At 42.1% G+C, this 25,344-nt stretch overlaps 3 protein-coding genes across 12 annotated transcripts; 2 read left to right on the plus strand and 1 right to left on the minus strand.

Moving 5' to 3' along the window:
• Window positions 1–623: 623 nt before the first annotated feature.
• Window positions 624–11,645, plus strand: LOC115371794 (heterogeneous nuclear ribonucleoprotein L-like). Of its 2 annotated transcripts, XM_030069337.1 has the most exons (14): window positions 624–766; window positions 1,266–1,384; window positions 2,239–2,476; window positions 2,851–2,936; window positions 3,137–3,233; window positions 3,325–3,397; window positions 8,438–8,473; window positions 8,759–8,827; window positions 8,930–9,180; window positions 9,503–9,624; window positions 9,727–9,928; window positions 10,027–10,084; window positions 10,690–10,785; window positions 11,281–11,645. In XM_030069337.1, exons 1-14 carry the CDS (start codon window positions 683–685, stop codon window positions 11,337–11,339), a joined length of 1,590 nt encoding a protein of 529 aa, XP_029925197.1. In that variant the 5' UTR covers window positions 624–682; the 3' UTR covers window positions 11,340–11,645. The 2 variants fall into 2 exon arrangements, with proteins under 2 accessions (XP_029925197.1, XP_029925198.1); XM_030069338.1 differs by lacking the exon at window positions 8,438–8,473.
• A 1,451-nt stretch (window positions 11,646–13,096) lies between these two features.
• On the plus strand, window positions 13,097–18,155 carry LOC115371792 (interferon regulatory factor 2-binding protein 1-like). 9 transcript variants are annotated; one of them, XM_030069328.1, is made up of 3 exons: window positions 13,097–15,110; window positions 15,222–15,312; window positions 17,219–18,155. In XM_030069328.1, exons 1-2 carry the CDS (start codon window positions 13,347–13,349, stop codon window positions 15,291–15,293), a joined length of 1,836 nt encoding a protein of 611 aa, XP_029925188.1. In that variant the 5' UTR covers window positions 13,097–13,346; the 3' UTR covers window positions 15,294–15,312; window positions 17,219–18,155. The 9 variants fall into 9 exon arrangements, with proteins under 9 accessions (XP_029925188.1, XP_029925189.1, XP_029925191.1 ...); XM_030069329.1 differs by having other exon boundaries at window positions 15,222–15,295; XM_030069331.1 differs by lacking the exon at window positions 17,219–18,155 and adding an exon at window positions 16,759–17,212 and having other exon boundaries at window positions 15,222–15,295.
• A 75-nt stretch (window positions 18,156–18,230) lies between these two features.
• micu2 (mitochondrial calcium uptake 2) lies at window positions 18,231–24,631 on the minus strand. Its single transcript, XM_030069345.1, has 12 exons — window positions 24,380–24,631; window positions 23,846–23,975; window positions 22,940–22,971; window positions 22,743–22,818; window positions 22,592–22,639; window positions 22,165–22,247; window positions 21,353–21,406; window positions 21,068–21,168; window positions 19,876–20,047; window positions 19,667–19,775; window positions 19,381–19,538; window positions 18,231–18,827 (listed from the first exon to the last, which is right to left on the minus strand). Exons 1-12 carry the CDS (start codon window positions 24,578–24,580, stop codon window positions 18,726–18,728), a joined length of 1,266 nt encoding a protein of 421 aa, XP_029925205.1. The 5' UTR covers window positions 24,581–24,631; the 3' UTR covers window positions 18,231–18,725.
• Window positions 24,632–25,344: the final 713 nt, after the last annotated feature.

Below are 25,344 nucleotides of genomic sequence, written 5' to 3' on the forward strand. Positions count from 1 at the left end.
TATGTTGAATTTGCACACATGCATAAAATAAGATTTAAGAACAGTAAATATTACAGGATTTAATTTGCTTTAGGTGATATAAACTGATAAATATTTAATAAAGAGTTGCTAAACACTCTGTACCTAATGTCCACCCCTCCAGCCATAGCCCGACGGTCGGCCAACACCACACCCCGAAACGGAAGGCAAATGATTGACAGGCTAGTCTGACCAATAGTAATGTCTGCTGATAGCAATTACTGCATTTTGCTGTTTCACATGTTGCCTTCATGTCACGTGGGGAAAAGAAACATCAATTAATCCCACTAGAAACAAAGAGGGGCAAAAGGCGTAACATATTGATTTCAAAGTAATTGTTGTCCCACAAAGCCATTTTGTGATCATGTCTTTTAAAATGCCGTATCAAGAGACAACTATTGTCAGTGTTGGGTTTGGTGTGGAGCATCGCCAAAATAAAATCATATCATTCACTAAGTGAATGTGTGTTAATTTTGATATAGCTCATTGAGACATGAGGCATTCTTCAGAAAATTTCATTCCAGACCTCTTGAGGGCTTCAGTCGAGTTCAAACAAGCGAGTGCTCCCAATGCGTTAGTTTTGTTAGCACAGTCAAAAATGTGTCATAAGTTTTTCCCATTACACCTGAATGCAGCAGTTTTCAGGCACCGGGGACGGGACAACATGGCTGCCGCTGCGGGTCGCTACTACGGAGAAGGTGGCAGAGCAACGAAAAGACAGAAAACCGAGGACGGAGGGATGACAACGGTGAGAGCCCTCTTGCTCGCCTTAGCAGTTACAATATTATGCTGAAAAATTTTAGTAGATTTTATTTTCTCTGCAACGGACACAAGCTTTAAATTGCGGCGCAGAGCTGGTAGCTAGCATGTCCAAAAGAGTGCAACGTTCAGGCTAACCTTTGCCAAACCGACTCATTTCCACCTTAGTAACAATAGTCAGGTTTGGACCACATTTATGCTGCTAAGTTACTTATCTAGTTGATTTTTATGACTTAGGTGGAAGTTATCGATGGTGGCAAACGTGGTCCTTCACAGGTAATAGGCAGTGTGGCTATAGGTTACAGCTTCAGCTGGCAAACGTCTTCGTTACCAGCTTGCTTTTTTTTTTTTTTTTTTTTTTTTTTTTGTAAATTCTGGTTTTGATGCTAGCCACCGCAGTTAATCTCGGCGGCTGTGCTCCTTTCATCCACTTTTATCAGTGATGGAAATGATGCAACCATGTCGGCATGTTGCCTGCTCCGTTACAGGAGAGCTATGATGACCCTCACAAGACGCTCCCCTCCCCGGTAGTGCACATCAGGGGCCTGGTTGACGGCATCATGGAGGCTGACCTGGTGGAGGCCCTGCAGGAGTTCGGGGCTATCAGGTAATCCCAACCACACTGTGCCACCTTTCAGCCTGTTAAACGATACTGAATATCGCTGTTTAAATGCATGATTCTTGTGATGCATGCTTCCCTGGTTTTGAATAATTGATATTCATAAGTTTTTGTCTAGCCAGGGCCACCTCCTAACCTCTGATGTCACACTGATTCACAGTTTCACGGATTATTAATTGGAATAGATAAGAGGCAAATTTGTTTTTTTTATATTTATTTTTAGAATTAAGGGTTAGGCTGCAGGGGTATGTGATTTGTTAATCCCAGTATCATGTTACAAACTAGGGCTGAAGGATATGGACACAATTTCATACCTCAATATTTATGCTAGATATCTTAATAGTGGTACCATACGCTATATGACTATAGGTTCACTCTTATTTGAAATCTTAAGTGTAGCAGCACTGAAAATTAAGAATTATTACAAAAACACCATATTAATACTTGTGGATGTAGAAAATGCAAATACAATAAAATATTTTTTGATCAGAAGAGAACAATCACTGTCTAGGCTAACCCTAACCCTAAATTTGATAGCGTCCATATCATTGCCTTTTGAGGTATTGTTTTTGTGCATATTCATATGCACATGATGGCATGATCACAATATATAGTTCAGCCCTATTACAAACTTTCTTTTCAAACTCTAATGTCTGTTGTGGCATAAACGCCATAACTGGTATCATACTTTGAGCATGTATCATCTGAATCAAGGCATGCCCAAGGGCCAAAATAATTTTGATACAGCTGATGTTAGTGTGATTCGTATTGTGTATCAGCCCAGACATGGTTCAGTAATCCAGCCATGCTTGTTTGTTTATGTTCTTGTAATGTGTCCACAGCTATGTCGTCATGATGCCCAAGAAGCGCCAGGCCCTGGTGGAGTATGAGGACATGAATGGCTCCTGCAATGCTGTGACCTATGCAGCAGAGAACCAAGTTTACATCGCAGGCCACCCTGCCTTCATCAATTACTCCACCAGCCAGAAGATCTCCCGGCCTGGAGACCCAGATGACACCCGCAGCGTCAACAATGTGCTGCTGCTCACCATCATGAACCCCATCTATCCAATCACAACGGTAATATCACTACAAATGAGACTTCCAAACAGTGAGAGTCTTAATCTGTGCAAAAGTGCGCTAAATTGCATGTTGTGCAATTGCATTTGCTGGCACGGTGTTGCTAACAAAAAATAAATAAATAAATAAGTGTACAAACATGCCTGCTTTTTTCTCTACACTTTCTTTCTTTTTAAATATATTATGTTGAATTTATATTTTCACAACTATGTGTGTGTATTACCCTTCCACTTTGATTTGATATAATACTTTGCATAGATCTTACACAAAAATATTCTGCATACACTTTGAAAAAAATTTGTGACGCAGTTATTGGGAAAGTCTTTGGGCCTGAAGATGTAAGATTCTGAGTTCTTATGAACATACCTCAACAGGATGTGCTGTACACCATCTGTAACAACTGTGGGCCTGTACAGAGGATCGTCATCTTCAGGAAGAATGGCGTTCAGGCCATGGTTGAATATCCTTTCCTTTGAGCAGACATGACCTTTTTCCTGCCTCGCTCATGTTCTTGTCCATTTTGGCATGTTGTAAGTGTTATTGTACACCATACATGTTGCTGTGAATTTTTTGGGGGGCATCTAGAAATCCTCAAGTTGATGGCTGATTTGTCAGTTCTTGCTGTGTCAGTCGGACCTTTCCTTGACTCACTGCTGCCAAATTTGACTCAGTCCAAAGTGCCCAGAGGGCCAAAGCCTCTCTGAACGGGGCAGATATCTACTCTGGCTGCTGCACCTTGAAAATCGAGTATGCCAAGGTAAGTACAACGGCTGAGAGATCTTTTTACTTGATTAAAATGTGTGCGAGGAACATGGTTTTTCATTTTGGTCTTGTGTTTACGTCCACAGCCAGCACGACTCAATGTGTTCAAGAATGACCAAGACACTTGGGACTACACAAACCCCAACCTGAGTGGACAAGGTAACATGCAGTCCTTACTCCTTCCCTCCCCCCTTTATTCTTCCTCTTCTCTTCTCATGCCACTGTATGGGATGGTTAGGGTTCCCTGCCTCCTGGGGTATTGCCTCTGATCACAGCAGAGGACAGCTCGTCTTTGTGTTCAGAGGCAGTACTCCTGTGACGTGCTCACAGTCTTCATGCATTCTCTCGCCACACAACAGGCACAATGTAAGGGCACGAGGAGCAACCTCAAGGGCAGCCAACCTCAGTTACAAGCTCATGCATGTTCAGTTGCCGACTTATGAATGCACTTGTCACGGTAGTATATATGCAGTGTCACCTTCACGTAGGTCCACACTCCCTGTAGAGCATGTCACATCAGCACAACCTCACATTGCTGCTTACTCTAGTCCAGTTAACACTTGAGAGCAGTATCACACCTTTTAGTATTTTCTTTCAAATGCCTCTGCACAACATATTGGAGATTTTATCATAGCTTCAAATAGGGATTGCACCAGTTCTCTCATTAGTTGACTTGTGAGACCAGTAGGTAGGCTTCTGGTGCGGTGGAGACTAGACACACACACACACACACATACACATACTCATACACACACACATAAATACAGGAAGTTTGTTAATTTTAAATACAGAATAGTCACACAGGTTAAAGTATAGTTTTGGTATTCTTAAGCTTTATTTCTGACTTCTCGACCATAGTGTCTGTTGTTAAATACAACAGTTTCGCTGATTATTTATATTACATTAACATTCATAAAACATTTTTATAATATATTGGGAAGAAGCCATGTCCAATCAAATAAAGATTCTTATACTAGAATTGAGATACATATATTATTAGACATTATCTATATGATGTAGGTTTGTATTATAACATCAGTCTCCTGCTTTCTCGCCTCGCTGCTTCTATATTTTTCCATTGCCCTCTTAGTCCCAGTGTGGACAAATTAAATGAAACAAAATTTGATTAGTTTAGCCAATTTGTCACTTAGTTCAGTGTGCTTGCAGAGGTTTGTTTTTCACAAACACAGCAAGCACTGCTTTATGTTATCTGTCTTTTAGATTTTGGTAAAACACTGTAGAATATTTGCTAGAAACTGTAACATGCAGGTTTCCTCATTCTACTTTTTCTCCTTTCTGTGTGCTTGGCATCTCGGCATTTGGTAGAGAAGTCATAAATACAGTCTAACATGAAAAATACTGACACTGTCCTTTTAAAAGTTTTCTCAATATTGTGTAGCAATCAAACCTACAAATTCTATTGACAGTGGATTGTTTGTAGACACACTGTAGGCTTGGACCTGCTTGACAGCAAGGTAGAGATTATGTTGCCTGAAGTCTTGTTTTTTAATGATGGTATGAAAACAATTATTTAAGAGTAGATAATACATCAGTAGGTAATTTTACATCAATCTCAGTTTGTTATGTTTCTCAAAGGCTGAACTAGTAGTGATCAGTAATGGTCATTTAAAGGACATGGGGAAAGATAGGAGAACTTCCCCTTTAGATCAGTGCATGTTTATAGCCTCCAGATGCACTTCACCAGGCATCTGTCACATTGTGGTGAAAGAGATTCTGCACTAACACAGGTAATGGTAGCCGCAAGCCAACTTTATTCTTTTTTTGTCGTCTTTGCTAAAGCAAACGTTCACTATAATCTTAAACACAATGTGCCTTGAGCCTGGTGAAGATAAAGATCCTAAAATGACTAAAAAGTATTACACGGTTACCTTAGACTATGTGTCTTACTGTTAGGTAAAGTGGATTTCACAGTTTTCCTGGGGGTTATCCATGTGATGGGGGCCTTGAATTTTTTCCCCCCAAGACACTATAAAAATATGTGAATTGTCTCTCTGGTACACACTCAGGGCCACAACATGTACACTACAGGTTTTATACAGGTGTTGAAGATCTCATCCTCTTTAGGAGATATTATGGTATTCTTTTGGTTGGGCTGCCTTAAATGCAAGAGGTACTCCTTGTGTCCTCACTGTGCATACTCATACAGGCTCACTTCAACTCCCAAGCAGACACATGCTGCCAGAGCCACAGCGGCTTCTACAACTAGAACAGCACCCACAGCCACAGCTAATGTAACTTGGCCCTGTGGCGTACATCGGACACAGTGGGGCGACAGACACTGGAATCACACAACCTCAACTCTCAGTACTTCCTTATCTCAAGTCCACCACCACCCCTATCTCCACCACCTGACATGGGAATCCATTTTACTCTCGGTGGTGGACTGTAGCGGTCACGTTTGATCACACTGAGGGACAGAAATACGCCACGGCCATGTGAGCAGACACCTCGCATATCCACCACAGACTGATCTCGATAGAATGATAAGCATCTACCATCCTCTTTACAAGTAAAGCACATCTCATCTCCAGAGGCCTGAGGATTCACCTTTCTTTCTTTTTTTTGACACAACACATTGATGATGAGGGCGGGAGTCAGGTGTGTGTGGTCATTGCGGCCATGCCTCCCAGCCCCTCGGGATCTGACTACTATCACACAACCACAGGGAGCAACAGAGGAGTTTTCAGACACACTCAGCCTGACCAGGGAACAGATGACACCACAGTAAACAAAAACAGAGGCCACGCTAATACCGCTCATCTCTTGACCTGGGTGTGTGGGCTTCCTTTGCTATCACTCTCCCTTCCTGTGCCGAACACAACACGACAACACACCGAGCTGAATATCCACGGCAACACACAGAGCTGAATCGCCATGACAACACATCACCACGCAGATATTCCAGATGACTTATTGCCCAGCACTAGACGCCTTTTCACTTTGCCAGTGGCTGCCAGCTATTAAAACCAAAAAAACAAAGCAAGCATCATGTGTGTGGCCATTTTTACATGAGAAGAAACATCCACAGGGGGGCCTACGAAGACACAAGCATCAAACACCCATCAAGCATACAGGCACAGAGGCAAACAGATCAAAAAATGCTTTCTCAAAGCTCTCTCTTCATTTTATGGACTCTGGTGCTCTGTTTTTCCCCTCTCTACCTTCCCTCCCATTTCCCCCCTCTCTCTCTGTGCTGTTCTTGTGTTGTTTTCTGCGTTGTTTCATTTTTTTTCCCTTTATGCACTGGCCCATAGTGATGCCTTTAACACCTCCCGTGTGATGCAGGTTTGGCTCAGTGTGTCTGTGGACAGACAGCCCACTCTCAAATGGTGCAAATGTCCTGCTTTGCGGTCAGAGCACGGTAAGCTGGAAATGAGCCACTTGTAGCAACTATAAAAACAAACCGGCAGCAAGTCAAAACCAAGAACGGACGCGTGGATGTACTTTCTCTTGTGGTGGGGATGGATGGATGGATGGAAAGAAGGAAAGAAGGAAGGAAGGAAGGAAAGAAGAGGGAAGAATGAGTTAAGGCTGGAGTCACAGGGTTGGCGGGGGAGCGACCCCGCTGAAGAGCGCCCCCCACCCGCCCACTGTGTCCTGTGCTCCATGTGTGGTGCTGTAAGTACTTGTCCAGACATGACTGAATAATCTGACTTGATGGATGAAAGTTACTGTGAAAGTAAAACACATGGCTGCTGTTGTCCATATGTGTCAGTCCATCATGTGAATATCATACTTCGAAATATCAGCCCATTTTAATTAAAACCAGGTCTGGAATTTCTCAGCCATGAGCAAATTTAAGTGGTGGTGCAGTGAATGCAGCAAGATTGGCTCCTGATTCTCTTGGCAATATTGATGCTAAAAGATTCAGAGAATTCAGTCAGTAGGATTATGCATGTCTTGTATCTTAGTGTACCATATACTGGCTTCCCTAGTACCAGTGTGCCTAAGGGAATTAGCTGAGCCAATCATTATTTCAGAAATTTGAACTCTAAAGTATATCTGGATCATACTAAAAATCTGCAAGGGAAAGACCTGTAATTGGATTTTGCCAACCTTGTTGGAACTTAGAGTCAATATGGATTTTTCCACTTTGCCAGTGATTTTCTTTCTGTTTCTTTCTTATTTTTTTATTTATTTATTTTTTGTTTAAGGAGATTTTACAGACCTGGATATTATTCTTCTGCTATTTACTCTTTTAAAATATTTCTCAGGTTGTCACACATTACAGTGAGATTTATGAGAAACAACATGATTTATTGTTTTGTTTAGCATCTGTTTATTTCAAGGCAAAATCAACCCAAGACAGACAAAGGATGGTGCTTCTGCTCATGTTGAGCCAGAAAGTCCATGGAGAATGGGTTTTGGGGTCCTCCTTAAATATTATTACCTAAGCAGCCTTTGCATTAGTCCCTCTTAGTAGCTAATATATATAGGCAGCTTTTAGAGTGAATTAGGCCAAATATTTACAAATCCTGCTTTAATATATAGATTTCACTTTTTTCTTCAGTCAGAAGTTGCTTGCTGCATTTTTTGTCCAGTGCAACAGACTTATGGCTCATGTCTGACAACAAGTTGTCTCAGTTGTTACTGAAGACTGCCATTGAGAGGATCTCATTGGCTTTTATGAATATTGTATCAAGTTTTCCATCAAAGGGATTGAAAATAATTCTTTGTGAATACAAACTGAATAATAGGCCTCATAATATCAGGATAAATATGTTGGACTGTAGAGGAGTTGCTGATCTGCCATTGATTCCTATAGTCCCTTAACCACAGATGGTATGTGAACATGAGGGTTTATGCTAGAAATCAGCAAACTGAAATATATATATAAAGACAATGCACAGTTTGGGTTGATTTTTCCTTTCAGACGATCAACTGTAGTCTAAAGACTTTTTTGTCTTTTAATATTTGATGTTATCTTGTTTTCCTATTCTGGCTTGTTTTAACTTTGACTAGATCTGGTTATTTGTCAATAAAACATGTCTAGACTGTTTGCAGGTGTTACACATAGTAATGATGCTTACTTTATTCTTTGAAATCTTCTACTTGAGTGTTTTTTTTTATAAGATAATTGCCTAAGTTTTAAAGGACCATACATATACATAGTGTGGCCAGATTGACACTTTTCATTGTTAATTTGGACTTGATGTTTGTATATGTGTACCTGCGCAGATGCTGATGGTGAAGGCAATTGGAACAATTCACAAGGTGTGTGTGTGTGTGTGTGTGTGTTTGTTTTAGGTTGAGAGATATGGGAGGTTAAATTTAGACATTTTAATGTGTGTCTTAAAAAATCACTGTAAAAAATCTCCATTATGTTACATGTCATAGATAACAGCCTGCAGACCTTTTTTACACGTAATGTCAGACCCTTTTCTTGCATGTCAGTCACAACCTTGTCACATACTGTAGCTCTTAGCAGCCCTTGTGAGGTACCGCGGTACCTTAAGTGAGGAAGCTGTTTGATAGGAAACTTTTATCTCATGGTTTTAGATCCCAATGCCAATCCCAACAAGCGCCAGAGGCAGCCTGCTCTTTTGGGAGACCATCCACCAGATTATGGTAAATTTCTTCAAAGGACTTTTTTCTGTAATTTACGGAAATGGATCAGACTCAAGAATTTTATGTTTACCCCCAAAATATCTGTTTCTCTGCCTAAACAAGGTGGCCCTCAAGGAGGATATCACAGCTATAATGATGAGAGCTATGGGCCTCCTCCTCCTCATCGCATGGGGCCACCTTTAGGTGGGCGTGGCCGCGGTAGCCAGCGCTACGGCCCTGGATACGGACCGCCTCCCCCTGAATACGGCCCCCACGCTGACTCCCCTGTTGTAATGGTGTACGGACTGGAGCCATCCAAGATCAATGCTGATAAGGTCTTCAACATCTTCTGCCTCTATGGCAACGTGGAGAGGGTGAGTCAAGACAGGAAAATGTCTTCCTATAGCTGTTTTTGCACTGTTTGGACTCAAATAGTAACATGAGTTTATTGCCCATTATATTCATTATTCTTTTTTTCACTGTTCCCTGTGAAAATGTTTTTTTTTTTTTCTAATAGTTATTATGTTACTTTTAAACTCTTAAAAAAATAGACCTTTTTGTCTTCTTTTACCCTCTAATCAGGGAAACCAAATAGTATTGCTGTCGTCTTTTCACTCATTAAAATCAAATATTTCTCCTGTTGGTTCCCAGTCAGTCGGAGGGTTTTCTGTACCCATGTTTGTTTTCTTCTCTCAGGTCAAGTTCATGAAGAGTAAGCCTGGGGCAGCCATGGTGGAGATGGGAGACTGTTACTCTGTGGACAGAGCCATCACTCACCTCAACAACAACTTCCTTTTTGGACAAAAGCTCAACGTTTGGTAAGAGCCATTCTCTGAACAGTCACAATATAGCCAAATTTGCCTGTAAAACAAAATATGTGCAAGCTAAATTTGAGAGTTATGCCCTCCTTTCCTTGTCAGTGTGTCCAAGCAGCAGGCCATCATGCCAGGGCAGTGCTATGAGCTGGAGGACGGCACCAGCAGCTTCAAGGATTTCCACGGCTCCCGCAACAACCGCTTCACCTCGCCAGAGCAGGCGGCCAAGAACCGTATCCAGCATCCCAGCAACGTCCTGCACTTCTTCAACGGTCAGCCTGACATCTCCGCAGAGATCTTCAACCAGGTATGAACAGTGTGAGGGTGTGTGTTGTCTTTCACTGTAAAGTGAATATTCTTTTTAGTGTTTTGAAATGTTTCAGTGACACTGTTCTTTCCTTTCAGGTCTGTGATGATTTGGGAATTAAGAGCCCCTCCAATGTGAAGCTTTTCACTGGGAAGAGTAAGTAATATGAGTGATACCTCGGCCCAGAGCAGACTAAACTTATTTTAATTTCCATAGTGATTTTTGGTGACTAATACAAAGGTTAAGAACTGGTTGAGGCTGGTAGATGTCCGTCATCTGTGTCTTAAATAATGTAGAGGCAATCAGTTTGTCACCAGAACATGAAGTTTTTTGTGAAGACATTTCATAAGTAAGAGAAGTATTTTGTCCTTGGCCAACTCTGCACAGAAGGCACAACCGGCAGGTGCACTCTGTTGTGGTCAAGATAGCTCATAACTATTCAGCTTTTGACAGATCCAGATAAGAAGCAGTTCAGGGCTTTTTAAACAGAACACATTTCCAAACCAATAAGAGTGATTGATATGAGATGCAAGAGCCGTCTGAGTGAGGGAGAGAGGAAAGCTGAGTCTGTACTGTAAATGTGAAAGGTTATGTTTCTCACTTCACTTGAAGGATATTGCCTTACATACAGTCAAGTTAGCTGGATGGCTGAGCAGCGTGAATTGATAATTGGTTAACAAATCATTCTTTGTGCTTTGCCATACCATTGGAAGTTTAATCTAGTACAGAAATCTAATCTCTTGCCATGTGTCGTTCGACAGGTGAGCGGAGTTCATCTGGCCTGTTGGAGTGGGAGTCGATCAACGACGCCATGGAAGCCCTGGCCATGATGAACCATTATCAGATGAAAAACCCAAGTAAGTCTTCATCATAGTGCAATAACATATCAGTATGGTTTAAAAAAAAAAAAAGATGTTATGTAGCAAAAGAGTCTGAACTAGGGGTGTCTGAACTAACTTTGATTCACTACTTTCTTAAAATACAAGTTTCAATCACCCAAATGTACATGCAAAAAAAATTCAAATCATTTTAAGTTAATTTTTAGTTAATTGCTGAGTCATTGGTTTAGTGTCACCGTACACGCTGTATTTCATGTTTGAATCTATTAGAAGTCAAATCCTGAATTGCCTTCTGTGATGATGGAAAATGGAGAAACATTCTCCATTCTCCATTTTCCATTTTTCCATTTTTTTAAAAAACAAAAACAAAACAAATGTATTTCAGTGTGTTTGAATACAATTCTTTAACCCAAATATTTCTGTTTTCCACATAACTAGAAATAAGGTTTTCAAAAGATGTCATTGTTTTTTTTCTACTCATTCATGCCTTTTTTGTCTCTCTTTTTCTCTTAGGTGGGCCTTACCCTTACACACTGAAGCTGTGTTTCTCAACCGCACACCACGCCAACTAAATAGTGCTCTACCCTCCACCTGTTTGTAAAGTTTTGTGTTCTCGTACAGTGTATATTGCAGTAACATTGCCACTTCCCATTAAACTGATCAGTCGCTATTGACAAAAAGTAGGATTGATGTGCTTTAGAGAGCATTTTGCTTTAACTTATAGATTTTATATGATTAACTTTGCTTTCAGTTTCATTGATCTATTTTTTTTTTGTTCACAACACTAGATTACAAGAACCCCCCCACACTATGAAATAACTTCATCATGCTGTAAACTCTGATCCTTTTGTTTTTTTAATAAAGTGACTGGTAACCTAGCTACAGTATGAGTGTTTTATGCGCCCACAGTGTCTCTGGTCGTCTGAAATAGTGTGTGTCCCTCACCACATCCTCAGGCAAACATCTGAGTCTGTCTCTGGGTGGAAACAATATAAAGCTGTTTGGTTCCTGGACTGCAGACATACACTATGAAGACAAAAAGGACACCCGAGATGTAAAAGATGATGAATGAAGGCATCATTTCACCGATACATCTGATGCTCAAGTGTCTCGTTCTGACCGTGTGCTTCCTATAGTATGCAGCCGACTTTAATAATTACCAAGTACAAAGGAGGCTATTTTTTTTTTTTAATTGGATTTCACAGATTTAGAGTTAAATGTTATTTTTTAGAATGTTAATATTAGTGTAAGTTTCCATGACGGCATCAGAAGTCTCAGACGAAGAAAAGGTATTTCAGGGGAATACTAAAAAAAAAGTATTAAGTATTTCAGCAGACACGTGATTTGAGTAGATGATCCAGTGATGACCCACTGCATCATGGAGGATGTCAGATATGTGCACACACCTCTCACACTGCATTAATAATACAATCAAATGTACATTAAACTTTAAAGGGACTTGCTGTCATCCTAGCAGAAGCAGAAACAGATAAGGTGAGGGCTGTGCCAGCAGTATGTGATGCACTGGACCGGAGAAGGATAAATCCATATGGATGGAAACATGGAGATTAGGATAAACATCACCCTTATGGGCTGCCTTGCTGTGTTAATATTTGTTATAAAAATTAATTCACTTTTAATAATATCATAGTATGGCAGTATGGGCAGTTAGTTTCTCACTAACACTGAATTATCAACAACTGATTCATAAATTTGTTAACTGAAATGGTTAAAAAAAAAAAAAAAAAAATCAGTCAGATAAAATATCGAATATGGGAATGGATGGGGAGAAGATACACCACACTGACATGTTTGGGTACTTGAATTTGATTTTATACCTCTGCTTCACTCACATGCAGGTGTTGGTAATATTTGTTTAACATTTTTGTATGAATTATTGAACATTTCAACATTACTATTGAACATGTAAACCACAGCTTGTGAGACTGTTTTTTAATTCATTCAACTTGTTTTAATCTCTGAGGTGGTTATTATTATTATTATTATTTTTGTTGTTGTTGTTGTTGTTGTTGTTGTTGTTGTTGTTGTGGCTGCTGTTAGTGTTGAGAAATCCGAGTTGGTAATGGATAGGGATAAACTGATTAATTTAATACATAATCAGCCCAAAACAAAAACAACAACAACAAAACAACAAAACAACAACAACAACAACAACAACAATAATAATAATAATAATAATAATAATAATAATAATAATAATAATAATAATAATAATAAAAAAACTCCCACCATCCCACAACTGGCGGGAAAATGATTTTCCTCTGCAACACTACATCTCCCATAATGCTTTGCAAGCCTGACGCGTAGGTGTTTCCGGTGTCTTATAACATTTTACTTCCTTCCACACAGACCGACACGAACAAGCCGAGAAAGAAGACGTCGCTAACTTTTAAACACTGCTGCCGACGGTCGCGTTTAGCTTTTAGTTTTCGTTTAATCCTCCTCGTGAAATCCGGGGCATGTGGCGAGTGGTGGCTGAATATTGAAGAATTGTTGGAAAAAGAAGAGCTCAGCGCTTAGGCCTCCGAAGAAAGTTTGGTCGAGGGCCTGTAAACAACATGTCCTCCGCCTCGCAGGCTTCCTCTAGACGGCAATGGTGCTACCTCTGCGATCTGCCCAAGATGCCCTGGGCCATGCTGTGGGAATTCAGCGAGGCCGTGTGCCGCGGATGCGTCAACTACGACGGGGCAGACCGGATAGAGCTCCTCATCGAAACTGCCAGGCAGCTGAAGAGCACCCACGGGGTTTTAGACGGTAGGTCTCCTGGTCCACAGCAAGGCAAACCCAGCTCCGGTGGGCCCATGGAAGGAGGGCGGCAGCATGGGGAGCGCTTGGATCGGGGGAGGGGAGGAGAATATGGGGTTTCCTCTCGCCTGCCCAACGGTCTGCACAGAGCTGAAGATGTGGCCATATCAGAGGGGAGCCGACAGAGCCCCAACACTCGCAGAGCTATGGCTGGGGCAGTTCCTGCTCTACACGGGACCATATCACATGCCTTGCTTGCCCAGGGGATAGTAGGGGCCTCTCATGGCCTTTTAGCCCCATTGTCAGGCTCCAGGGCTGGGGCACCGCCTATTGCAGTCTCAGCTGGTCCTATAATAGGTGATGCTGGCAGAAGACAGGCTGTGTCCCTGGGTGTGGGACCCAGTACCTCCACTTTGGTGGGTATAGATGCTGGAGTGTGGAGGAACAGTGAGGTGATGGCCGAGCTGGCAGAGAGCGCCCGCAGCCGGGCCGAAGGCTGGCCAAACCGCCCCAAAGCAGTCCGGGATGTGCTGGTGACCCTCAGTGGCTGTGTCCCGTTTAATGTGCGCTTCAGGAAAGACCATAATCTGATGGGGCGTGTTCTAGCTTTTGACGCCAGCACAGCTGCCGAGTTCGAGCTGAAGGTGTTTGTGGAATATCCCATTGGCTCCGGGGTGGTCTTCTCAGGAATCCCAGACCTGGTCAGGCAGATGTTCCGCGACTCAGCCAAAGATGCAGGGAAGGCGGTGAACTCTGGACTGCGCTACGTGGAGTATGAGAAGCGGCAGGGCACAGGGGACTGGCGTGGGCTCCCTGAGCTGCTTAACGACAGCGTGCGCTTGTTCAAGGAACCTCCCATCCCGGAGGTGCTACCCCAGCCATACCCAGATGCAGGGATGCCCATGGCAGTCGCTGGCCGCCCAGTACCTCCAAAGAGCACAACACGACGACGCAAAGCCTCTCCCGGGTCAGAGAACGGAGAGAGTGAAGGGAGACCTGACCATCCACCTAGGGAGCCCTGGCCCCGAGGTGCTTACCCAGGCATGGAGCCCCTGCCTGGCATGGCTGCTCCCCAGGAGGGCCCACCTCGTTTACACAGCCAGCCCTCGCCCATTTCAGCACTGATGGGAGTTGCAGACAGCCTGAGCTCCAGCCAGATGGCCAGAGATAGCCCCAGCATGTCTGTGGCCCACTCCTCTGCAGCTGGACGTCCCACCAGTGGCAGCCCCTCGACAGCCTCCGCCTCCGTCTCCCAGGCAGCCATGGCGCAGGGTTCGAGTGCAGGGGGGCCAAGCGGCGCCAGCGCCGGGGAGTCAGCAAGCAGCGCACAGGGCACCTTGCTCTGCTGCACCCTCTGCCGAGAGCGCTTAGAGGACACTCATTTTGTCCAGTGTCCCTCTGTCCCACACCACAAGTTCTGCTTCCCCTGTACCAGAGGCTCCATTCGCAGTCAAGGCCCAGGAGGAGAGGTGTACTGCCCCAGTGGAGAACGCTGTCCCCTGGCTGGATCCACGGTGCCTTGGGCCTTCATGCAGGGAGAGATCTCTACGATCCTGGCTGGAGACGGAGATGTGACGGTAAAAAAGGAGAACGACCCCTGACCTCTCAGTCCTGTTGTGGTGAATGGTAAGACGGTGGACAAATGTGTATTTTCTCTTCTTCTCAGACTAACACCTTTCATGTCCCAGCAGATACAAGGGAGCTGTCCTGAAAGGGCCGGGCAGTTTGAAATGAGACAGACTCCCAAGTCAAAGTGCTGATTGTGAGCTTTAATTTCAGGTTATTATCATCTTATCTCAGATTAAGAAAAATGACAGATCTTTTTTCTTGTTCCACCTTGTTTCAGTGTCACATGTTAAGTACTTTGACTGATCAGAACAATAATCAACAAAGTAGCAAGTCAAGGATGATAAAAAAAAAAATCAGTGTGCTGTGGCTTCAAAAAGTTAGGTTTATAGATAACAAATATTTTTTCCAGCCTTTTTTTTTTTTTTTTTAATAAATATTTAGCTGTGACTTAGCTTGAAATGATCTTGAGGCAAAATACAGTAGTAAATACAGATCTCCGTTATCAACCCCTTTTTTTGATTCTTGATGCCCCTTTTGTAGAACTTCAAAATAGCACTAAAGCTTGAAGCAAGTATTCCCCAAAGCTGGTCATGTACTCATTAAAGCTAAATGTCATACTGTATAATTTCAAGTAAAGTGTAGGCTCAAGGACATACTGACAAAAATATATCTATCACAATTTTTGATTAGTCATTATGGTAATACATCATACTGCAAAACAGACATTTGAACACCCACAGCCTCCTGTATGCATTAACGATGCAGATGCACCTCTTGGTGGCAGCACAATGTTACAGTGGAAGGCCAAGGTAGGCTCAATGTCATAATGGCTGAAGTTCATAATTACAAGAGAAACTGACAAGAATAAATATGTTACATGAGTATAAAATAAGCGAACAACATCTCTGTCAACATCAAGTGGTTGGTAGGTGCTGTGTGTATGTGTGTGCCTGGATGGTGGTTACACACACACGTGCGCGCACACACACACACACACACTGTAAACAGACGGGACTCGTGTGCAAGACATCCTTTTCCTCGCTAATAAGTGTTTATGTTTCACATTCACACAAAGCAGCAACGCCACATTGTTTAACGGAGCAGACTGGTTATTGTTGCCCTGTAATGTGAATATCCACCCAAAACATGTAATTTCTTTTTTTTTGGACACTTTAGTTGGGATTTGTGCACATGATCAGCCCTCTGGAAAAGCTGTAATTAAACAAGGCTCCAGCCTGTCTTGGCATCAAGTGACACTTTCACGGCTGGCAGAGGGTTTAAGCTCAGGTAGTGTATTGAAAATGTATAACAGGGAAGAGAGCTTGTTAGAGTATCAAAAACTTTTAAGTTGTGTAGGTCAGCAACTTGGATCAATAATGGGCATCTTCCAAAAAAAGGGTTAGGGTTAGGGTTAGGGTTAGGGTTAGGGTTAGGGTTAGGGTTAGCAAGGGGCAGTTTTAGCTTAGGTGCATTAAATCACGTAGGCCAGGCAGCACAGAAGAACTAAGGGCTCCTCACTCACATAGTGACAAAGTTACAAGCCATGTACAGAAGTATTTACAGAAGAGATGGTGTAGGACAACAATGCATAGTGTTAGGTGATAAAAACAAATAGTGCTCTGCGTTTGAGAATAAACATTTCTTTTCTTCCAACAGTTTGGTGGAGATAATAAAAGAAGACTCTTTGAGTTGGCTGGCAGCCATAACAGACACCAAGGAGATGATACAGGACCACCACCCCAAAAAACAAAACAAAACAAAACAAAAAATTAGACATGGCTGACATTATTGTCAATTCAAAACACAGTTCCACTGTTCATAAATTAACTCATGCCCTCTTCCCCTTTTTTGTCAGCCTCAAATCAAGTTGTAAGCTCTGATTTAATTGATATTAGGCCATTAATGTAAGACTGAATCCCGACAATGTACCGAGTGCACCAGTATGCCGACGTTACCTCTTTGAATATGTAAAATAAACTAGCAAGGTGCTGGTGATTTTTTTTTTTTTTTCCCTCAGTTGAGATAGCAGCACTCTGAGCCTGTTAGTGCTGTTTTTGAATGCTAGAGTAAATACAAGCGCTTCCAGATTCTTACCCTTTGTCTTGTCTCTCTGCAGTGGATCAAACAACACTTTGAAAGCACTTCCCTGATTTCTCACCCAGAGGCGCACGTTGGCTGCAGTTAAACGTGCGCGCCTCTGAGCTGCAGTGAGAGCCCAGAATAACCATGAACCCCAGGACAGCTACAGAAACACCGTTTATAAGAAAAGACACAACAAACAAGACTCACTTTTGAGTAGAGGGACACACGTCTATTTGTTAGGGCTTGGCTCATTTTTTGAGGTGTTTTCAAGAGCGATCGCCTGAGTCCTGAAGAAATCTCTCTCGTGTCCAATGCAACAGAGGCTCCTCATGAGGCCTTGTTTTAAAAGCCCAGGATTGAAAGCACAGGTGTGTTTTTAAGAATGACAATCTGTTATTTTTTGTCCTTTTTGTTTCTATTACCTAAGTTGCATACTGTGCTCTACAAATGAATGACACCGATATTGATAGTACATGGTGTGACAGAATCATGCAAACATTTGAACTGAAAAATAAATGAATGTCCAAAACACGGCAAAACCATTAGGTCCTTAAAAGCCAAGGTTTGAAAAATGTAATCACACATTGTCTCCTAGGTATGCTCCTTTATTACATATATTGTATGTCAAAAATGTGAATTTACTTTCAATGGCTATGTAATTTCTATTTTTGATACAATACAAATTTATATGTATTTGTTTATAGTAAGTGATAAGAAGACCAAAGATGGCTTCATGCTCTATGTAATTTTATTGTATTGTAGCTGTGTATGCTGTATTCACTGATAACCTTGGCATTGGTCACTAATTTCTTCATCTATCACAGAAGTAAGCTTGTTTTTGTCTAATATTTACTTTTTTGAATTATATATATGGTAAGATAATTAGCACCACAATCTTCAATGGTTAACCCACATACCCATGTGATCTTTAAGAGGTCAACTCTATAATAAATTACAGAATAGTTATTACAGTCATGGCTGTTTTATTTTGCTACTATTTGAATATTTAATGTTTCACCTCCAGAAGTATGTTAAACACCACACTTTTGAGCTTTTTTTTTTTTTAGAGAAAACTTTTATTTTACAGTTTGCTATAAAAACCCACAAACCAAACATGCATGCATAGATACTGGATTTTTCTACAAATCGCTAGGCCATACCACAGTTAACCAGTTTTGTAAACACACTGAATGCGATTAACAAAAGATGTGCTCACAGTGCAAAGTTACATGCATGATGTGATCAAATACCAAGATCAGCACACCACACCAAGCTATGTTCAGATCTTAAAAAAAAAAAAAAAAATTGTAAACACAAACCACACCCCTAGTTCTCACAGGCTTCCACTGCAGCCCAACATTCTGCACAGACATGTTGATCTGTAAACATATGTGCGTTGAATGTGGTGTAAATCCTCTCCTTGCATTTGTTTATGTCTTGCTCACCACTTGTTTGATTATAAAATGCAAAGCGGGGCCGTGGTTTGTCTGATCGTCTCATCAAGCACTCGAGCTGCAGCCGCTCCAAAACACCAGGGGGCTTCAGAAGGGAGAACCGCTGTCCCGCAGGGCCTCTTGGGCTCCCTTCAGGGTCTCTTGCTTCACACATTTCCAGTAGCCAGAGAAGCCATGTTGAGGCCGCACCTGAGGGTAAGACAGCATCGAATTTAACACGTCATACAGCACTGGCACAGACAAGTTGAAATCCCAGACTCAAAGTGGATCTACAGCTCAGAAATACAAGTGTTACATATTAAGATATTTTGATTTTAAAACCATGTAGCTGAAATGCCTTAAAAAGTCAGCCTTATGGCCATTGTGTTACTTCACATGCCAAGTAATAAGACTGAATAGTGCTCATTTTAACAAGTAACTGGATGTAGCACTGAGCCGTAAAACCTCATTCTTAAATTAATAAAATGTGAGATGGTGAGGTAGATTCATTTTTTTCCGGTGGAAATCAACTTCTCTCAACAATTCATAAGTGACACTGCAGTGTTAGTCGCTATGATCTGTCTTATGTCAAAATACATTTACACAAGATGATAATCCTAGATATTAAGATTTACAGATATTCTAGCATACTTTTTTCTTAAGAAAAATAATATTTTAGGAGTCAATACTAGATTAAATGACTTGTTAAAATGTAAATTTCATCTACATCTATGAAGAGAAAAATGATGGCTCCACTCTTCACCTTGAGACCCCGCAGCACTCTGTCTTCCATGACACCGATGAACTCCTTGTGGCTCAGGCAGTTGTCTCCATCCAGATCAAAGATTTTAAACACGGTGTCCAGCACGTTCTCTGACAGGTTGTGTCCTGTGGCGATCCTCACAGCTCGCTTAAACTGGGCTGCATGGCACGGAGGGAAAAAACACAGAGTCTGGCCATGAATATTGTATTAAGGGGAAGACCATGCAAGTGTTTCCCATCCACGCTCGCAATATGAGGCGAAATGAAAACAGCAAGAGAAGCCTTACCCATTCCTATTGGACGGTTAGACTGACTGATCATTTTCACCGAAAAGGCAAAATCCTCCAGATTGTTGCTGAAGAGGCAGAAGGCTTTGAACTCGTCAAATGTGATACTCTACAAGAGAGGATCAGATTCACTTTTAGGTCAACTGTGGGATTTTCATGACATTTATGTTTCATCTGCTGTCCTGGATTTACCACTGCGGTGCTTGTACCTGGCCTGCGGGGATCCTCTTCCTCATGTTTTCCCAGTAGGCTTCATTGTCTTCCGCGTTGGTGTAGTGTAGCAGCCACTCGGCAAAGTCTTCCCTTCGCATGGTGTCCATGCCCTTGGAGAACTGCAGGAACTCCATCTCCTGAACTTCGGCTTGCAGGTCCTCCATGAACCTGGACAACAAACGTGCATCACACGTGCTTTTTAAGACCTTTCTGATATGATTTTTAAACAATTAAAGACTGTTTTTTGGACAAATTATCTATTCCTTAAGCACTGCAGGTAAGTAGTAGTATATTAAATCCAGCACAGAGGTCAGTTTTAGGTGGGAATGTGGATGGTAATTAGATGATTTTGTGACATGTTTTAACAGCTTTCTTTATGTTAGATAACAAGGTGCTACTGTAATAAATCTAATCATGGCTTTTTTTTTTTTTTTTTTTTAAAAAAAGAAAAAACACAGAATTTCAGCCAGGTAAATACAAGGGTTTCTTGGATTTCCTTCTACAGTTAAGTATAAAGTGAGCACAGTTTTTTTAGAATAAGCATTTTTCTACCAGGTAAGAGTAGCAGGCGGTAGGCTTAGTGTTTTATAGAATCAGAAATGATTACAAGGATATAGACAAATGTGACTAATTTTGACAAAAAGAAACAGATGTATAAATTAAACCAGATAAAATATTTAAAACTGAGACCTCCTAAACTCAAATTTAAAATTATTTAATGACTTTTAAGGCTTAATATTGATGTTAAAACATTTTGAGGCCCTGCAGACACCCTGTTTGAATACCGAAACAATAGCCTTGCTGAGGTTTGTGAATCAGAAGAGGAGAAAAACTAGACAAAATTATGCCACTGAGCCTCTTTCGCTGTGTGATTGGTTTCAAAAGCAGGAAGGAGTTATTTTCAGTTTCAAGTGTATATGATTATTAGTGTAAAATTTCTCGTCAAGTTCAAAATAACTTAGCTTGCTACCAAAGGATTTTTCAGTGCAACCAAACAGCTGGCCTTCGGGGAGAAAAGAGGAGGGTGAGGCGGCATTAGATGAAGTAGAGGTAAAAACAATCTGACAAACTGTACCCTTGATTGTATTTGGTATTTCCTCGAAATCCAAAATCTACAAAGTTACAGACTCTATTTGGTGGGGGGAGTAACAACAGGCAAACACCTGGCAACAGAGGAGCATTACTTACTTATGGAAGTCCTGATACTGCAACTTATTTTGTCCGTCCTTCCCAAAGAAGAAGGCCTGTAGTGTCGTGTTAACGCCGTCCCCCTCCTCCACTGCTGCTCTCTGTAGTACAACAATGAGTTTCAACTGTTTCCAAGTCTCAACATGCAGGGAGTATGAAAGATTATTATGCAGCTTCTACCTTAAGAAACTGTACTGGCCAGGCTTTACACACAAAGGACCACAATCTCATAACACACTCTCTGGGTAAGTAATGATGTTACAAGCTCATAAAAAAGGCACAAACCTCCATGCTGTCCTTAGGAACTCTGTCTTTTCTTTTCCCAATTATTTTCTTGAGCTTCAATAAAAGGCACAAGAAACAATTATTAAACAATTAAATTAAATACGGGATTTCTTGTACTTTTAGCAAACATAAACCTTTCTGAACTACCACAAGAAATGTTAAAAGAAACAGATGAATATATTGGTAATAGGCTCCTCTATGTAGAAACTGAAACACAACAGACTAAAACTGGAGCAAATGGTAAGTCATGCAGTTCCACTCTATTGGATGACCTCAGGCTTGCCAAACAAGCCAGAAAATGAAAATACTGCAAGGGGTGCACAACGTGCCAACATGCAGTCTATTGGACAAACTGGCCTCAGCCTCCTCTAGACAGAAGCAAGTCCTCTCAACTCAGTCTGCTTGGAACCCATACAAAACTCTCAGCTGCGTTTGAATAAACAAGCTAAACTGAGGGAGTGACTCAGCCTGCAGAGAAGCAAACACATGGCAAATGAAAAACAGACTTGAGCAGCTAGCAGTCCAACTCTGCCTCACCTTTCATATGGCGTTGGCACCACGGATCCATACTTACAACGCTGGTTGTATCAGTACTTGTGGCAGCATTAAAGGTATTTTGAAATGTAAGTGTGTGCACAGACAAATTAAAACAACAGCATCACACCCCTGTGCTCCCATGACTGCAGTGCTTCAGTGTTAAACATTACAGATCAGTATCTATTATTATTATAACTGAGTGTATCAACACAGTAATATTATCTTCCGACTCAACAATCATATTAAACACCAAGTAAAATCCTCGCGGGCCTTACCTTGAGAAACTCCTTTTTGTCCACATGCTCATTGCCATCAATATCAAGCATTTTGAATGCAATATGAAACCCCGTGCGCGGCTCTGAAACAGCAATGCAAGTTCAGTTATGTGGATTCTGTCCGTGCTTGGAGAATTTGACAATAATAAATAAGGTTGGTTAGTGAGGTACGGAAGCGTCCAACGTTAACAGAGAAGAAAAGCAGCATATCGCAACTTGTGCATTAGCAAGTTCAGCCAAAATAAAGAGATTCGCTGACAGAACAAACCACAGAAAAAAGCCCTGTTCAAGTACTTAAGCTGAGGAAAATGCAACACTCAAAACCAAATCAGAGATGGCATAAATAAATAAAGAACAATTTCAGTGTTAGTTGGGGAAGACCATGTAATGCACTGTAAAATGCAAGGTTTGGGAGTCTACAACTTACTGGTAAGGATGGTCAGGAGGAACAAGTACTCTGTGTAGGATATTAACCCTGCAAGGAACAAGGCATTTTTAGGTAACTCACACACAAACACACTGATTGGAATTGCCCTAATCTACCACCACTGATCTTTGTTAACACCCTGACGACTCACCGTTGTCTCCAAAGTTTCTGAACAGATTGTTGCCACCTCGCGCTTTCGAAGCAGCAGCCAACATTTTATTAACCTCCTGCAACGAAGCCGACGAGAGAGAAATCACAACACAATCAAGTGCACACCTACAAGAGCGCTCCACATATGCAGTTTCAATTTCACTGTTTCACACATCGACAGCATAAATACATACACACCTCCTTGGTTAAAACTTTCTTTTGCAGCTTCCCTACACGTGAGAAAAGAGAAAACGTTACATACAATCATCACACCAGTTGCTCAGTGACAAGTTCAGAATAAATGCAGGTATCCAAGTGGAATAATACACTTTGCACTGCAGCATTATTACATGGACACTTGACCAGCCTGCAGGGCATACGGGATGCTGCGACCCTCCTATTTTGACCTCCACAAATCCTCTCCCATGTCACTCTTTTTTCTTGACTTGGGCTACTGGCACATGTCAACTATCAAACCTGGGTGCTACAAAGGCTACAAAGAGCTCTGCACCTCCAACTTTGACTTTGCTCCCTGTCCTCTACTACCTGGATACTGAGCATGCCCTTCCCTGCTGGGACCTGCAGTCCTGCCCCGCCTGGTTGTGGAAAGACATTCCCACCAGAGTCTTGACTGCAGAGTGAGTCATTACAACACACCTTCTTTTCAGTTCCACCTCTTGCACTTGATCTTGTTTGTGTTATGTAAATATACTGCTTTCCTGTCTAGCTCTTTTTTTTTTTTTTTTAATAGCTTTTACAGTTCCTATTAAACATCAACAATGTCATGGTGTCACCTGGGTGCTTACTCTAGCGATGCACTAATTATATGTCAGTGTGGATCTGTGCTTCACCTCAAGGGTTAAAATGGGAGAGGAAATGGAGTATTGTGATGAGCTTGCTTAAGGTGTTTTGTAGTCATGGAGGCGGGTAAACGGCTGCAATGCCCCTGTCCTATCTGTCAGTGGCAGGCCGTGAGACTGTGCAATCTACATTTCTGCAGAGGGAGGCGGGTCTTCCCTGCAAGCCCTCGACTAAACTACAAGTCCTCCTGCGGCCTCTGACACCAGATCAGAACCAGATGAGGCTGTGAAGGCTGATGCTTACGGTCTTCGCGCTCCAGCATCACAGAGAAGAGGAAGTCCCTCGGGGTCATGTAGGGCTCGTCTTCATACACCATGGAGGCAAACTGGTTGAAGCGCATCTTTCTGGCTGACAGCTGGGGTGGTGCAGCTTCCTGAAACAGCACCAGACACAAAACAGTATGGACATTTAAACCACTCTGACTGACGCTCAGTGGCTTGGTTAAAGAAATACCACTGGGCCACCACTATTTTGTGTGTGTGTGTGTGTGTGTGTGTGTGTGTGTGTGTGTGTGTGTGTGTGTGTGTGTGTGTGTGTGTGTGGTTGTGGTGGTGGGGTGGGGGGAGTAAAGGAAAATCAAATCAAAATCAAGTTATTTGTTTCACGTTATGCTATTTACTTACATGAACACTGGAAATAAGACTTCAACAACTGCAACAGACCCTGTTCAAGACTTTTCAAGGCCTTGGTGTTTACACAAGTCAATAACAGGACACTTCAAGACTTTTCCAGCACCCTGTCTCAAGTCAGCACCGACGCTATGTGAAGTTTACTTACAGTCCGCTCCTCGGCGTGGACCGCAAAAGGCGACGTCCTGCTGTTAGCATGATACCGATGGTAACAAATCGCTCCGGCTCCGACTAGAGAACCTAAAACCCCCGGGCCGACGGCTCGGTACAGTCCCGCACCCCCCAGAGACCGAGGCCAGCTCCTCAGGAAGCTCCTCAGGACAGCAGCGACTCTTCCCCAGCTGGCCATTTTCAGGAAGCAGGACGAGGGGCGCTGCTCCGCTGCTGACAGGAACAACAAGAGCAGCACTTCCTGTGCGCTTTCACAATAAAAGAGCGTCACAACCAACGCTTCCCGGAGGTTGTCTCTTCATTCTTCAAAAGGAACATGCTCTTGTTCAGTGGCTGCAAATTTGCCACTGAATTCATTGAAGCATGCTCAATTTAACTTCACTCTTCACTTTGCCAGCCACATTGGCCACAGTGTATGGGCATTAACAGTCCATTTTATCTACAGGAAGAAAAAAAAAACATGCTCATTGCTTTAATGGGGACAAGGCTTGATCCTTGACTGAGGTAATGAACAAGGTGCTGTGTCACATGGCTTGTAGCACTCCATTTCAGATTTGTTTTAAAACACTGATGCAAAAAAATTCCATGTTTTAATTCAGTGATTCAGCATGAGTATGACAACTTCAAATCTATGCATTGAAATACAACTCTCTGTAGTCACTACTCTTTTTTTTTCTTTTTTCTTTTTTTTCCCAAAATAACAATATTTCTAGAAATATGGGCTCAAATAACTTCATGTTCAGTTTGGGCTGACGTCTGGCACTGACAGCTGACATGAGAGCTATAAAAAGTTTAACATGCATCTAGAGGCTGGGAGATTTAGCTCCACATTTGTCAGATATGTAGTGACTGCAGTAAAACAGAGCTGTGTGTTATAACAACCATTTCTGTTGGGTTAACATAGTTTAAAAAAGCTTGTCCCCTCAAGAAGAGATTACTACT

Source organism: Myripristis murdjan, chromosome 14 (genome assembly GCF_902150065.1).
Source record: "Myripristis murdjan chromosome 14, fMyrMur1.1, whole genome shotgun sequence".
In the NCBI taxonomy this organism is placed as follows: domain Eukaryota; kingdom Metazoa; phylum Chordata; class Actinopteri; order Holocentriformes; family Holocentridae; genus Myripristis; species Myripristis murdjan.